Below are 16,341 nucleotides of genomic sequence, written 5' to 3'. Positions count from 1 at the left end.
TTGAACTGCTGAGGTTAAATAAAAGCGATGCGTTTTCAGAGAGGTGAAAGCGGTAACCTTAATGTTCAAATGGAAATTGCCAACATGTTTTGCCACAGCACTTTCTTCTGTTATCTCCTGGGATCCTTGCTCACATCTGACCTTGCTTTGCATTTTTATCCCTGTGCATCTTTGACTTGGTCAGCTCAGAGCAGCACATAGCTTGATCTTCAGGCAGAGACTGGGGATAGCAAACCCCCCAAAGATAAGGGCTGGCAATCAATAATACTGAGATTCTGCTTTATTTCTTGAGTAATCTCTGTTTTCTGTACAAACATCTTGTTGGTACAGTCTAGATTAAAAAGGGTAAAAATAATAAACCTTTCAGTGCAAATTCATTGATAAAGGAACTTTTTTTTTCTTAAGCAGTTGTGTGCTGGGAAGTTCTGAATCTGTTGTGTGTGCTGCAGAGCTGTAAATTTACAGCTCGAGAGATTCAGTTAGTGCTTTAGATGGCAAAGGCAATGGGTTTAAAGAGGAGTGCAATAGCAGGTAAATTTAGAGATTACTGGCTTGCTCCCACCTCCCTCTTTCTGGGTTACAGCTGGGGGAATCCCTTAGGCTTTCTAAACATTGACTTCATATTGAGCCTGCTGCGAGTATCTTGTAAGATACCCGTGTGGGTCTCCCAGCTCAGTGCCTCCAGATAAGGTGTGCCCAAAACTTCATAAGACATTTTATCGAGCTCTCAGCCCTGCTGAGTTATCTTTGGATCCAAAGGATTTCTGCAGACCTGTTTGGTGTCTTACTGTGGGTTGGAAACTTGCTCTTTCAGCCCTCTTATGCTGCTCGCAGGCAGCTCCGTGGCTGCTTTCTGGCAGCATGGCTTGTAGTACGTGCAGCGTAACAGGTAGAGGTGCTGGGGGGCTCTGTGCCCACCACTTGCTGCTCAGAGGGCCCCTCCGGCCAGCCTGGCTACTGGCCCCAGCACCAAGCCCTGGCCCTAATGCCAGGGGCACCGCGTGTCATGCACTGGGCTTGTGCGTGGCTGCGTGGGCCTGTGGCATCTTTTGGCAGCTGGGTGCTCTGAGATCTCTGCCAGCTTCATTCCTCCTTGTGCCTCCCAGCAGTAACACGGTCGGTTGGGGCAGGCTGAACCTGGTGAGCTGCTGAGAGTCCCGGGGAGGAGAGGAGCATGGCCTCGGTAAGTGGCAGCTGCAGGACGCGCTCAAGGAGCTGGCTTTGTAGCCACACAAGCCTTCAGAGTGTTGCTGGACGTGGTCTCTACTAGAAAAACTCATCAGAGCAATTCCATGAAAATACTTCCTCGTTTGGACTGAGTGGATTGCACGTTTTTATGGTGCTGAGAAACCAGTCTAGTTTGCCGTTAATGAAACGGAACGTATTGCCCTGCAGATGACTGGGGCTGCATGACAAGTGGTCCCACAGTCCTCATCACTTGCTATTGATTGTGTCGCCTTAATTATTCATGCTATGCAAATTGCATTTCTCATGTTGTCTACATATTTTTGATACAGGATCTGCCTGCAAACAGTCTTGTTCTTTCAGTGGAGAGACTAGGGTTGTTCCTGGCAAAGTTCTTAAAGTGCCTTTGTTGAACAAGTACTGGCTGAGTTACACCAGGCTTGGGAGCTCTGTCACAAGGAATTCATCCTGCTGCAACTGTAGCTGAAGAAGGGGAAGAGTTTGCAGGGTATTATTCAATCAGAGCAAAAGCTTTAACATAGTTTCCAAGTTTCTCAGTGTTTTATAGGGACTCCCTTGTGCTACTTGTTTTCTGCTCTGTTACTTGGAATGGACATGCGGGAGTGTTCTTTTATTAATCCTTTATTATTTTGCATTTCAGGTATACTAAACCACTCACCTTTGCAGACTGCATTAGCGATGAATTGCCATTAGGATGGGAAGAAGCTTATGATCCTCAGGTTGGAGTTTATTACATAGACCACAACACCAGTAAGTAACATGTTAGAGTGTTTTGCAGAGTGCTTGTTTTGTACCCATGTTAAAATGTACTGAACACTAAATTGCTGAGCAGCATGTCTTGGAGCAGGTGCAGTTCAAATCCTGTCCTGCATCACAGGAGTTCATTCCCTCTCTCAAACAGGGATATGAGACCTTTTTGTCTGCAGTCATGTTGAAGCTGATACTGTGGGCACACCTCTCTAAGATTTGGCTCTGCTGAAGAGTCCGACTAGGCAGCAGTGATTTGGAGTTTGTTCTTAGCCTGGAATTTGTCCTTGTGGCAAGACCATCAGAAACAGTACAAAGGTCTTGTGTTGATTTCCCTGGCAGGGATAAGCTGAATGACTGCTTGCATGGTTAATGGAGCTCCCTGAGCTGCAAGAGTTCACATTCTCTTTACTAGAGAGGAAACTCTAAATTAAGCTTGGGGTATCCTGAAAAAAGTAAGAAAAGTGTTAAATGTGTGGGATTTTTATGCTGTATGCTCAAACTAAGCCATTGCTTACTGCATTTGCTTGATAGAACAGAAGTGTTGTGCTTTACAAGCTCATTTGAATGATATGCAAGAAAATTCATAACTGGATATGTCAGTACAGATGTTGTTAGGAAATAAGTTGTGCTAGAGCAAATTCCCTGAAAAACAAGGCATAAACTAAATAAATCAGTGACTTTTGTTCTCTAGAGAACCACAGTGATTGCAGTCCAGAAGTTCACAGCAGACGCATGTCCAGGTCCTTTCAGAGCTAGCTTTTTGTAGCTAATGCAAAGAGGAAGAAATTCTGAAGGACAAAAATACCTTGACAATTTAAAAAATGAAAAACAAAACTGCTTTAGTGACTTCAACTGAGAACTTTAGCAATTTTTTTCAGCAAGTTACAAGATTTTTAAACTGTAGCTATGGAAGTCAACTCTATATGTCTTAGCTATCTTCATATTGCTTCCCTTGCTTTCAGAGAGGCCACATTTGAACTGGCCTCAGATTGCATGTTCCCAGCTTTCCCAACTTCTGAGTATTAAAATGGGAGAATAAAAAAAGATTCTCAAAAAGCACTAACTGCCCTCTACAATATAAAGATTGTGCCTGCAGATCTGCAGATGACACCAGTATTTGTATTTAGGTATTGTCTTCCCAATACCGTAGTATTTACACACTTTTAAATTCTTGTTGGACCTCTTGAGTGTTGCCGCTAGCAGAAGTTTCAGCACTTAGTTGGGACAAACAAAATAAGACCTTAACTGTGCATTTGAGTTGACCCCTCTGTGAATGCATAAAGATCTGGTTTTAGGCCTGAGATGTGTGTGGTACAGGGCAGTTTTCCCTGGTCCATGCCACTCAAAAGCACCACAGGCTTCAAGGGAGTGCAGTTGCTGTTTCAAACTGTGCTGACACCTCCTTAACAGCAGTTGCTTTTCAGGCTTATCTTCTGTAAGATGCCAGAGGCTACAGTACTTCAGCTAGAATTTCAATTAAGGGGTTAAAAAGAAGAGAAACTAAATCATGACGCTATTTCTTAAGCCAGCTCTAACACAAATCATGATAAAGCAAACCATATCCACTTACCATCAGCTAATCGAGAGGCTCATCTTTGTGGTTCGTGTGAAGTGTTCTCTGGAGACTGTCCAAACCCACCTCCTCTCCAAGGTCTTCTGCAGATCCCTGTGCAGGAAGGAGCCGTCAGCAGGAGGGATGGAGGCACGTTGGTTCTTGCTGCAGACTTGAAGTATTTGAGCCTAGTTATCAGAAATGACAGACCTAAATTTCAGTCTAAGGCCAGGAGCCATTTAAAAACAAGTGAGATGGAGAATACTTCTAACCTTCTCTCTGAGGCAAAATAAATAAAATTGAATTGAATTAAGTACTGAGAATATTTCTAATACAGCATTCATGTGTAGCCCTGAGTGTCTCAGACTCTGGTGGAACCTCTTTGGAATGTGATTTGCACCAAGAAACCGTGATTTTCTTTCTAGGTGCTGATGCAGGCATGGTAAGGCTGCATTCTTCAGATATGAAGATTAATGACAAGCTCAGCATTAAAAAAAAAAAAAAAGTACAGAACAACAAATGATATAATAACCCGTAGCCCTTGCATCTGACTTAAGAATGTATTTTGCATTTCTTAGTAGCTGTGGGCAAGTTGAGAGCCCTTGGCCAACATTTTCCTAGATTATGATTGCATGTTTGAAAAGCAAAGCCTGATGCTGCAAAGGGGATGCAGTTAGTGATTACTAAGAAGGAAGAGGTGAATGCTTTGTTCCCCTTTAAGTAGTTTCAGGGTATAACTGATTCCATCCTGTCTGTGAGCTGGCTGCTGCCAAGCGTTTGCTTTGTAAGGTGGTGTGTGTGTTTGGGGCAGTGTTTTCCCTTGAACTAGAGGTTTTTGAGGTGCCCCCCCCCCTCACTGCACACAGGAGTGTGGTGGTGGGAACGGTGGGCTGCCAGTGCCCTCCTCTAAGAGATATACATGATCTGCAGGTAGAGCCGAACAGGAGATTTAATCACAGAATCACAGAATTTCTAGGTTGGAAGAGACCTCAAGATCATCGAGTCCAACCTCTAACCTAACACTAACAGTCCCCACTAAACCATATCCCTAAGCTCTACATCTAAACGTCTTTTGAAGACTTCCAGGGATGGTGACTCCACCACCTCCCTGGGCAGCCCGTTCCAGTGCCTAACAACCCTTTCAGTAAAGAAATTCTTCCTAACATCTAACCTAAAACTCCCCTGGCGTAACTTTAGCCCATTCCCCCTCGTCCTGTCACCAGGCACATGGGAGAACAGGCCAACCCCCACCTCTCTACAGCCTCCTTTAATGTACTTATACAGAGCAATAAGGTCACCCCTGAGCCTCCTCTTCTCTAGGCTGAACAAGCCCAGCTCCTTCAGCCGCTCCTCATAGGACTTGTTCTCCAGGCCCCTCACCAGCTTCGTCGCCCTTCTTTGGACCCGCTCAAGCACCTCGATGTCCTTCTTGTAGCGAGGGGCCCAAAACTGAACACAGTACTCGAGGTGCGGCCTCACCAGAGCCGAGTACAGGGGGACGATCACCTCCCTAGCCCTGCTGGTCACAGTGTTTCTGATACAAGCCAGGATGCCGTTGGCCTTCTTGGCCACCTGAGCACACTGCTGGCTCATATTCAGCCGACTGTCCACCATCACTCCCAGGTCCTTCTCTGCCTGGCAGCTCTCCAACCATTCCTCTCCCAGCCTGTAGCTCTGCTTGGGGTTATTGTGCCCCAGGTGCAGGACCCGGCACTTGGCCTTGTTGAATTTCATACAGTTGACCTCAGCCCATCGGTGCAGCCTATCCAGATCCTCCTGCAGAGCCTTCCTACCCTCGAGCAGATCGACACACGCACCTAGCTTGGTGTCATCTGCAAACTTACTGAGGGTGCACTCAGTGCCGTCATCCAGATCATTGATGAAGATGTTAAAGAGGACCGGCCCCAGCACCGAGCCCTGGGGGACGCCACTAGTGACTGGCCTCCAACTGGACTTGGCTCCATTTACCACAACTCTTTGGGCCCGGCTATCCAGCCAGTTTCTAACCCAACGAAGCGTGCGCCAGTCCAAGCCACAAGCAGCCAGTTTCTTGAGGAGAATGCTGTGGGAGACGGTGTCAAAAGCCTTGCTGAAGTCAAGGTAGACCACATCCACAGCCTTTCCTTCGTCCACCCAGCGCGTCACTTTGTCGTAGAAGGAGATCAGGTTCGTCAAGCAGGACCTGCCTTCCATAAACCCATGCTGACTGGGCCTGATCGCCTGCTTGCCCTTTTTTTTGGGAAACACCATTCCATCCCTCCTTACTCTACCAATTGCCAAGAGTCAAGGGGGACCCAGAAGAATGAATTCCCAAATAGCAAGGGCGAAAAACGCCTGACAGTCTGTGAAAGTACTTTAGATCTTAGTGTGGGCTTCCCTTACCACAGAAGGTGACGACTTATTCCCCTCGCCATCTCCTCAGACACACTCAGCTTGTGGTCTGTGGGTCAGTGTGCGGCACGTTTGCTCAGGGGTGAAGAACTCCCTCGGCCCTGGTTTTGTAGCGTTGATGCAAGGAGCTGTGGTGGATGAACGGTACAGCATTTATTGCTCTGTGCTGTGCGTGCTTGTATCAGATAAGCTGCGCCATAGCCTGAATTAAATGCCAGGTAAGCTGCTGGATCTCTGAGAGACGAAGAAACACACTCTGGGGGGAACGGAGGTAAGACGGTTTTAATTGGGGCAGGTCTTTGAGAATAAACATCTCCTTGGATTTGCTGTTGACACACACAATACTGAATTACTAGGATTATATTATATTACAATACTGAATTATTAAAACTTGTGTTTTTTCCGCACGAGTATTTGGTTGTATGTTTAAAAACGTAGAAGCTGCTGGCTTAAAAAACTTCACTCAGTTGTTCTGGGTGTGTTTGTGTTACTGATTTTTCAAAAAGCTGTTTAAGGTTTTCTCTTGCATTGGTTTAATGTTACCTGGGCTGTGTCTCAGCTCCTGTAACAGAGGTGTTCAGGATGATGAAGCAGACTTTTTATAGTCTTCCTCCTGGTGGTTTATAACAGAGAGATGTCCCTGTAACAGCCTCCACTGCCTTTCTTGCAGTCACAGTACAAATGGGCTGCTAGTTGATGGGAAAAAATGGGAGCTTGAAGAAGCTACAGGTATCAGGAGCATCTCTCTGGGGAATTCGCAGCAGAATTCCCTCTCTGGCTCAACTGTGGAGTAAAGAGTTGCGTGCCTTGGATGTAGATAGTGGTTATCTGAAAAATGGGATTTAGGGGGCAAAAATAGAGATGGGAGCCTGGGATTTTCAGACCTGGAGTTGATGTGCTGCTCTGTCTTGCTGAGTTTTCCTTTGCTCCCTGTAAGCAAGACCACAGTGTTTGTCTTGGGAGTGCACCAACTCCTACAACTGACACAAGTGGCTGTTTCTGCCCTTCCAGTTATTTTGGGACAGTTTTTCAGGGTTAACTTCAGTATTCACAGCAGCTGAACTCCTGTTTCTGCTAGCAGGATCTACAAAAACCTGCTGCGGAAGCAGTGCTGCGAGCTACACTGTTAGTCTCTCAAAAGTTTTTTCTCTCATCATCTTACTTGTGCAGCTTTGTTCGGGTGTGCTGTGCAAGTTCAAGTGCCTGGTGTTCTTTTGGGTCTTGAGATACTGTTGAAACAAGTTATTGCTGGAGTCTCCTGTTAATTTTCTCCTCAGCATGAGCACGGGCAGCTTGTGAAAATGTGGCTGAGTGTCCATCCCGTGGGTAAAATTATTTATTTTGACTTTGGCTCCTAGGATTGTTAGTGCTCTTTCCCAGATGCTGCATGTTGCAGTGTTCGTCTTATTCCTGACTCAGAGAGCTGCTCTTACCTTCCTCCATGGCAGCTCTTCCTAAATATTTAAAGAGGCTCTTAAGATATGCAGATTAGATTCCTACTGATAGTTTCAAGCAGCTCCTTTTAGTAATTATTCATGATGTGGTGACTAGGCGTGCTTATTCAGGCATGGTAGTTGGGACAGTTCAGAGCACTTAGTCAACTGAATGTTGGAACCTGTTCCAAGCAAGAACATGAAATAACCGTGAAAGAGAAAAGTATTTTGGACACTTCATCACAAAATAGACAAATACAAATCTGCATAATTAGCATTAGGACCATCTGCATGTTTGTACCCCTATGGCTTTTCCTTGATTAGCAATCCCCAAAGCCACGTATCGGTTGTGTTGGGGTAACGGAGCTGAAGGTGATGTAGCTGCTCATGACTGCGTTGCCTACGTTACCAAAAAATATTTTCCTTTAACTCCGCCTCCTGTATTCTGCAGTGATTTACTGCTGAGTTTTCTTTCAGCGAGGGAAATGTTTACTCCCCTCCAGAGATGCTGTTTATATAATGCAATTGAAGGCACTTTCACAGATGCGTTCTGTGATTGAGCAATTCTTTGTATTTACCTATGGACTCTGAATGAGTTAATTTTCTTCCCCTTGCTAATAACAGATGCTTTGCAGCCAAAGAGGACAGGCAGAGTTGTAATTGCTTTCATATTTTTGAATGCAGTCATGTGGCAATGAAGTTTTCTGAAAGTTGTTTTATCAGTGAAATAGCAGAGCTATTTTATTAGAAATGTTATAAACCAGGTACAATAAAGATAAGCCTGACACTCGGTGTCACTTTTCCAGCGCTTATGTGTGCATACGCTTATGGGGATGTTTTAAGAGGCAGAACCACATTGGCTTCAGCATCAGAGAAACTGGAGAGCTGTACATTGATTTGGGCACGTATTCTCTCGAACGAGTCAGAATATCAGAGCTTGGTGGAGTTCGTTGCAGATCAATGATAACTTCCTAAGGAGGCAGGAAAAAAAAAGGGACGTGTCCTTATTCCACTTGTTAATGGGAGAAGGGGCACAGGGCAAATTCAAAATATTATCATAAATGGTGGAGCTTCTCCAGGCAGTGATACAAGCCTGCATTTTATTGATCTTTCCTCCTTTTGTTTTCTCTTTAAGAAACTACACAGATAGAAGATCCTCGTGTGCAATGGCGACGGGAGCAGGAACATATGCTGAAAGACTATCTTGTCCTAGCCCAAGAGGCAATTGCTGCACAGAAGGAGATCTATCAAGTGAAACAGCAGAGGCTTGAATTGGCCCAGCAAGAATATCGGCAGCTTCATGATGTGTGGGAGCACAAACTGGGCTCTCAGACCAGCTGTGAGTATTATGAAGTGACTTTCTCAGTCATGATCCCTCTAGGACAGTAAAACGCTTGAAGCTGGTCCTCTGACAGAGCACCGGGGTATGTAATGCCACGTCAAATACTCTGCACATTTCATTTACTTTTGAGGCAAAATGAGCAGTCATTGTTTAACGCCTATTTTCTAAAGGTTAGCTGTTATGAGCATTATTACTATTTTTCTCGGTCGCTGGAGTCGGTGTGCAGATTTTCAGCATGGGCTTCAAGAAATGTTTGGGGGAGGCAAGGGGAGGTTCTGTGTTGTGTTCCTGGATTCACCTGTCCAAAGTACAGAAACAAGGCAAGAAGGTTAATCCTAAGCAGCATTCCCAGACCTCTTGCCAGTGAAGATGTCCAGAGGAGAATGTATTTCCTGCAAGTCTTCCAGAAGTTTTTTTTATATAATCCTTAAAAATGTAAACTTTGTTCTTGACAGCAACATCAAAGGGCTGACGCGCCTGCATAGCTGTCTTTTTACTCTTTCTGGGTTTTATCTGGTAGTAGTGAACTCAAGTGGCTCATTCTGTTTCCGACATCAAGAAGTATTTAATAGTTCTGTCATCAAAGGGTTCTTAAAAATTTGAACAGGGTCCCATCCCTAATCTCTGAAGCAAGTAAGCAGTGCTCTAGTTAAGTACAGGTATAATAAAACAATATGTTATGAATGCAAATTGCATTGGTGTGATGCTGTCTATTCGTTAAAAAAAGAAAAAAAAACAACCAAACAGAAAGAGAAATATTTTCCCGTGTTTTATAGGGCATAAACTGATGGCTGCAAGGATCAAAACAACTCCCTTGCCTACAGCTACCTCTAACAATATTGCACGTTGGGGAGCTTCTGTACCTTCTGAAGCATAAGAGTTTTAACTGCTGCTGAGAAAAGAGTTCTGCTGTTAATGGGACATTGATTGAATACGATGTGACACATCGGATGATCGGTCATGTCCTCAAGGCTGTGAGAAGGCTTGCATCATGCTTTTTAGTTTCTTATTCTTTGCTTTGTTTCTAAACGTTCAGTGGACTGTTTACACAATAACCATGTCTAAAAAATAAAGTAAACCTTTATGCAGTGTTTTTCCTTCAGTTGTGCTAAATGCTTTTGGAGATGTAGGAGTGAGAAGAGATCCTGGCAAATGGGTAAAAAGCCCATGGCAGCCATGTGTGGAGGGAGTGATGGCAGGCCTTCATTCCTGGGGGGGCTGGTAGAGGAGATGGGGTGGGTGGTAAAGCCGCTAAATGCAGTGTTTGTTTTGTTCTAGTGCTGTCTGGCTCATCGTCAAGCTCCAAGTATGACCCGGAGATTCTCAAAGCAGAGATTGCTACTACAAAGTCAAGGGTAAGAAGTATGACTGGACTTTTACTTGTGGCAAGCAGTCCTCAGATATTTTCCAAGCTTCATGATAAATATTTAAGAGATGTCAAAGCAGTCAAGAGTTAATGTTGCCAATCTTTATTTGCGAGATAAAATAGAACTCTCAAATGCTATGGTCTTAGTTTGAAACAATTGTTTTCCTAATAGTCCTTAGACTCTTGAATGCTGATAGTATGTTTCGCTCCACAGTGGGATATTTAACTGTGTGCTGGCTCCCTGGTGCACTGCAGCACCAGGGAGCTGCGAGCTCTCTCCAGAGACTGGCAGCTGTTTTGTCGTGAGCTCAGTGCACGCTGCTAGCAGCGGCAGTGTGCGCTCTCATGCAGAGCTCACTTTGGGAAGAAGAAAGGACTGAAGTAAAGTAGGTCAGCCTGGCCTCTGCAGAGGAATATAAAGCAGCGAGCTGTAGGGTCAGTGGATTTACAATATGTATCATCATCCTGCTGTGTTACTCGTGCAGTGGGGCTGTTTAATTTGGTATGTTGGAGGATGGCTTGTATCACTGCGGTCTAACTCCAGTCCTCATACCTAACATTTTTTAATGACTGGAAGGATTTTAAACGTCAGTGAGTAAAAGCAGCATGTGCTTTCATCGCTGTCCTTTGAATTTTTCTCATCTTTCCTGCTTATGAGGTTGGAACTTCCCTTGAGCCCCTGATTAAACCATGTGACAGAGTACTAGATAAATTTCTAGCCATTGATAATGTGCTGATGAAGATGCAGTCAGGGCTGGTAGCTGCTGTTGAGATGGAGTGAATATTTGGAAACTTTGTCTAGAGAGTACTGTCTACACTGAGTAAGTTCTGAATTGAATGGGTAGTTCTGTACCTAAATACTCATGTAAAATATTGCTCCAAAAATGTAACACCTTCCTACAGGTCAATAAACTCAAGAGAGAGGTAGCTCACATGAAGCAAGAACTCCAGTACAAAGAGCACGGATTTCAGACACTGAAGAAGTAAGTCTGTTCTGAAGATTTTATTGTCAGTGCAGAACATCTCTGGCTTGTAATGCTACCCCCTCTACATTTATCAATGGCTGCCTAAAGAGCATTAAGCTGAAATACATTGCTGCTGAGATCTTTGGGCATGTGCAAGTCAAAGCCACGGGGGTTAGTTTGCTCAAATGTTTGCCTGTACACAATTGGCTACATCAGAACTGACTTCATGGCGAAAAGATTTTGAACCAAGTTCTATCATTTAAATGGTATTCTGTTTTGCTCAGTATTGCCCAATACCGATGACACAATATACCCAGTGCCTTAATTATAAGAGTCCTTGTTTTAGGCCACTGAGGAAAAAAGTAGGGTGGAAGGGGAGAAAAAATGTTGGGTACTAAGCGTTTGTATGGATATGCAACTGGCATGTTTTCAGTAATGTCACTGATAAATATCCTACCAATTTTTTGTGAGAACTTCAGTAAGTAGTCATTTGAGAAGAAGGAAGGATGAGGTGGCTTCTAATTAGGTTGTGCGTGCAGATACGTTCATGTGTGAGAGATCTGCCAGGTTTTCAAAATCCTTACTTAAACTAACAAGACATACGCGGCTAACTTGATGATCTCTGGGTTAGAAACAAGGTAATTAGCATCAGTCTGTCTAAACACTTTCTCTACCTTTCATCTTCTCCCTTCCCAAGGTGTCAAAACAATTGTACGGCTAAAATCAGAGTTTCTAAGTTTAATATTCTTCTAACAGAGAGAACAAAGAACCCCAGTCATCACTGCTTTTCTTTATTATACTTAGTGTGATTTCTTATCAATGAATGTCAAGATGTGTGCACCTAGGATGATATGATTAGTTGCATTACATAAAGAGTTTGTTTACTGTATGCTTTTTTTTAATTTCCATACAGAATTGACATGAAAATGTCTGATACTCAAGGTGGCTACAAACTTGACGAGGCACAAGCCATTTTAAGTGAAATGAAAGCTCTCAAGAAGGCCATCACATCAGGGGAGAAAGAAAAGCAAGACCTCATTCAGGTATTGAAGCGTGACTATAGTATTTTGTCTCTATTCATATAAAGTTGAACTTGAGAAGTAATTTAAGTATTTCATTTTTCAGTTGTGATTTATTTTTTACTAAAGTAGTTCCATATTGTGGTTGAACTGTAGCCTGTTTATTCATCAGTTTTGGAAATAATTAGAAAATATCATAACGAGCAGCAGTAAGCACTTGGTTAGAGATGGACATATGTCTCTTGGTTTAATGGTCAAGAATGAACCAGTGTGACTGTCTGTTCTGCTGTCAAATAGCAAATCTGCAGAAGCTGTGAAAAAAATGGCCCATTTGGCGTGCCTCCTCCTTCAGGCTCCAGCAGAGAGCCTGTCTGTGTGTGGGCACGAGAGTGTGCTCATGCCTTGTGTGCTCAGACAGGCGGGCTGCTTCGTGCTGCGGGAGGCACAGACCAGCCTTGCCTGCCCTCACATTGGCAGGCTCTGAGGGCACACGTGGAACGGCTGGACCTTAATCATGTCCTTTTGGCTACAGCTGCGTAGCTGCCGAGGTATTTTGTGTGAAAGTGAGCTCATATGATGAATTTTTGTGGTTTCAGAGTTTAGCCAGGTTAAAAGACAGCTTCGTGAATGACAGAGGATCACAGTCAGACCTGTGGGCCAGCAGCGTGTCCTTGGAAAGCTCCAGCCCTTCCTTACCAAGGCAGTACCTGGATGTCAGCTCCCAGACAGATGTTACAGGAAACGTAAGTAAAGTGTGGGAAACCAATTGCATCTGGAAACATTCCTCTGAAACTAGAACAGCACTGCCTTCTTACAAGGTTTCAGGCGTGGGCAAGTATCTATGAAACGATACCATCTCCTGTTTTAAACTTGGGTGACCTTCATTTTTGTTTAATGCAAAAGTTAATGCATCTCTGAAATCAGCCTGCTGTTACCCCATGCTCTGTGTCTATCAGAGCGACCCAGGTGGGAACAAAAAGAAAGGAAGTTTCACTTTGCATGTAGGTGTAGCTTCTTGAGCCATGAATATTCCCATAGCTCTTTATAAAGCTGTTGTGCTACTAGACCAGAAACAATCAGCAGCTACATATGGGCTGAGCTCTAATGAGGCCTCTTCCCTTAAGAGTGCATTTTGCTTTCGGCTTGTGAATGTTAAGGAGTGAGAATGATAGCATATGTGCGGATATTTTGATGCAATTAAACATGTGTGGTGCTCCGTAAGTCCTTAGTCCCACTTGTGCAGCAAAATCATAATTGCCAGGCTTGTACCAGCCTCAGCAAGGAACTGAGCAGTGCTGTGGGTACCTCGCGTGCCTCTCAGGACATCACAGAAGCCTCTCCTTTGAACCTTTACTTAAGTGTACCTGGCCATTTGCAGTCAGGGCCATAAATGTGATTAAAGATCTGCAGGTTTGGCCTTGATAGGATGTCCCTTGTCCTTAAGACTTGACAGCCAAAGCAAGATGTAACGCAAACCAAAACATGATTGCAATCAGCAGTTAAGAAATATTGCAAAACTACCTGTTTTGCATGAAAATAAAAGCCTGACGTATATGTGGTAGGTTCTCCTGTGTGGTGAGCGTGGCCAAAGAGTTTCTGAATCCTGTGAATTTTTAAGCATTTGAAACAATCATGAAAAAATTAATCAAGGGAAATACTTCCCATTATGTGACTGGTTTAACTAGGTAATGTAGTTTGTCAAGAGCAAGTGTAACTTGTAACACCATCAGTTTCATGAAGGAATGTCAAAATAGGAGCAGTTACTAAGTTGCTGACTTCATATTTTGTCTCAGTTTATTACCAGCAGCAATAACCAGTTGGCTGAGAAAGTGAGATTACGCCTTCGATATGAAGAAGCAAAAAGAAGGTAATTCTTTGGTCTGTTTTACCTTTTGGCTGTCATACAGCTTATTCTGAAGATGTAACTCAGATTGAAATCCAGAGCTACTGCTACATGAACATGCTAATTTCTGAGGTAGTGAGGCAACAAGCTTTCTGGGCCAACGTTATCATCTAAGAAATAAATAACCATCCTAGAAATTGCTAAGGAGTGACTAACACATCAAGAACTCAATCTAGCCACACCTTCAGGAACATAAGTGCTTTTCCTGGCTGTTGCCAATGCTTCCCCATTCCAAATAAGAAGACTGTACCGAAAGGCATGTCCTTACCTTACTCTAAATGCAGTAAATGTTTGCATGGCTTCAAGTCAGATAAGGAGAAATGTATATTGCGTTAACACCTAGCATACTGAGACACGGTCAAAAGGCTGCAGTTTTAGTGCCTGTCTGCTTACCTGTAAGAGTGTAAGCTTTTACATTTGCCCTCTGATATGAGATGAATGAAGAATACATTCTTTAAAAAAATCACATCTATTTAGAGAACTTTTGCTTAAATTAGATTGGGAGATGTATTTTTAATAGATAATCGCTAACTCACTTGTTGAGGAGGTCCCTATATTTGTATGGATTGATACTACAGTTAAATGAAAAACCATGAAGCAATGTTCTTTCCGTGTACTTTGGTGGCCCTAGTCCTTGTTCAGAGGTGTGGCCATCAGTGGTGGTGATTTTGTTTTTAACTATTCTAAAGGGACTTGCCTATTCCAGAAAAGCAAACTTGAGATGTATGGTACAACCTGTACCTGGAATGCATGCAAGGAAGGAAGGATTGTCTCTGGTTGGAAATAAGGCTTCAGGCTGCGGTTACTCAGTGTTCTCATTTGAGTATACTGGTATGGTCAGCAGGCCATGTTTTTCTGTGGCATGAATTTTTATCAGCATCTGTGGCAACTGTCACAGCTACACACAAAGAATGTGTGTGCCCAGCTACTTTTGACAGGAGCTTGCACATTTCTAGGTAGAGAAAGTTTATCAGAACTGTCTTGGCAATCCAAGATTAATAGCTACAGCAATACTTAGATTTTTTTTTCTTAAAAAGTATATTTGTTGTTAATCCCTTAGATGCAGTGGTTAATGTTTCAGTGTTAAAATTGTTCTGTTAAGTTTTGCTCAGGGCTGCAATTTAATTTACCCTGACTTTACATTTTCAGTTTGAGATGAAGCACTCTTACTTTAGCCAGTATCTTTTCCAAGGGGCAAGCGAATAAAGATAAACCTGAAGAGAAAATATATACTCTTAAAAAAAAAAGAGAGAGAGACAGAACTTTATAAAGGCAGGCTAATACTTCATTTGAAGTGATGAAATGCATACAACACAGTCTTGCAGTTAAGATTTGATACCTCATGTCAGTCTTAAATAATTTATGGATTTTCTCATAGTTTAAAAAACATTGAGAAAAGGTGGATCTGAATGGGCATGAATAATTGATAATGAAATGAAAAGATCTCCAGCTATCAGAGAGCTGTGGTTTTGGCATAGCCTTCAGTAGGAGCTGCAGAAACAAATACATTAACTGGACTTAAGCTGGAACAATGCTATGGATTTGGTGACTCACAAGGAACCTTATGTTGCTGTGAAAATTCCTCCTGGTGTTGTGTGTTAGAAGTGTTTTCTGTCCCCACAGTAGGATATTAAAATGCTCCAAGAACAATAGGTAAGTGAGTACTTTGCTCATGCACATATTATAGAGTCAAATGGTAGGGATGCATCTGTCCTATTAGCTCAGTGTTGTCAGGAAAGGTAAAACTCGAGACTTCGAAATCAAGGTGATTTCCTGTCAGGTAGATTTACAAGGAATGTAAAATACATTTTTACAAAGACTACTAGTTTTACAAAGAATGATGATTTTGAAAGTGGACAGTAGCAGACACAGTTACATTACTGTTGTGGGCCAGACTAAAGCCACCAGTGTAGGTAAATATCTTGCGGAACTTTTTCAGGTCAGAAATAGGGGACAGTTTCATGTGTTCCCTCATCTAACAGTAAGTCCTTTTGTTTTGTGTCTCAGTGAAACAATAGGAGCCCTAGAGCAGAGTTCTTTCATGTCAAATCTATACCAAAAGAGGATGACTGCAGTGACAAATTTTAGGTTAATTGGTTTGGAAACTGATGATAGGTATCTTGTAAAAAAGAGATAGCACTGCTGCGTCTCTACAAGGAGAGCACTACTGCAGCAGAGCCTGAAACATGAATGTTGTCTGGTGCAACTAACTGTGCTGTACAACTTCAGACAAAGTAGTAACTCAGTTGTGTAGCAGCTGTGCTCCATGCTCTGCTTTACTTCCTTCAGCAGCTGATCTTTCAGCTGGGATTTTGTATGACTGGATAACTCTGGGCTTGTAAAGGTAGGCTTCAGAATCTTCTGAGCTGGAATATTTTAGTGCCACTTAGCAGCTGTTGAACAATGGTGGGTAT

General features: G+C 43.1%; 1 protein-coding gene across 3 annotated transcripts in view; it reads left to right on the top strand.

The window, feature by feature from the left end:
* WWC1 (WW and C2 domain containing 1) overlaps positions 1 to 16,341 on the top strand; it is a 72,057-nt gene that overhangs the window by 28,029 nt on the left and 27,687 nt on the right. For all 3 annotated transcript variants that reach the window (XR_005269313.2, XM_027468387.3, XM_027468388.3), the window contains exons 2-8: positions 1,847 to 1,956; positions 8,468 to 8,671; positions 9,953 to 10,029; positions 10,944 to 11,023; positions 11,919 to 12,048; positions 12,621 to 12,767; positions 13,818 to 13,891. Coding sequence is in view for 2 of the 3 variants with exons in the window: in XM_027468387.3 (XP_027324188.3) it covers positions 1,847 to 1,956; positions 8,468 to 8,671; positions 9,953 to 10,029; positions 10,944 to 11,023; positions 11,919 to 12,048; positions 12,621 to 12,767; positions 13,818 to 13,891 (822 nt within the window). In the remaining variant the exon portion in view is untranslated. The remainder of the gene's footprint in view (positions 1 to 1,846; positions 1,957 to 8,467; positions 8,672 to 9,952; positions 10,030 to 10,943; positions 11,024 to 11,918; positions 12,049 to 12,620; positions 12,768 to 13,817; positions 13,892 to 16,341) is intronic.

The sequence above is a fragment of the Anas platyrhynchos genome, chromosome 14 (assembly GCF_047663525.1).
Source record: "Anas platyrhynchos isolate ZD024472 breed Pekin duck chromosome 14, IASCAAS_PekinDuck_T2T, whole genome shotgun sequence".
NCBI lineage: Eukaryota > Metazoa > Chordata > Aves > Anseriformes > Anatidae > Anas > Anas platyrhynchos.
This window is presented reverse-complemented; position numbering and strand designations above follow the sequence as displayed.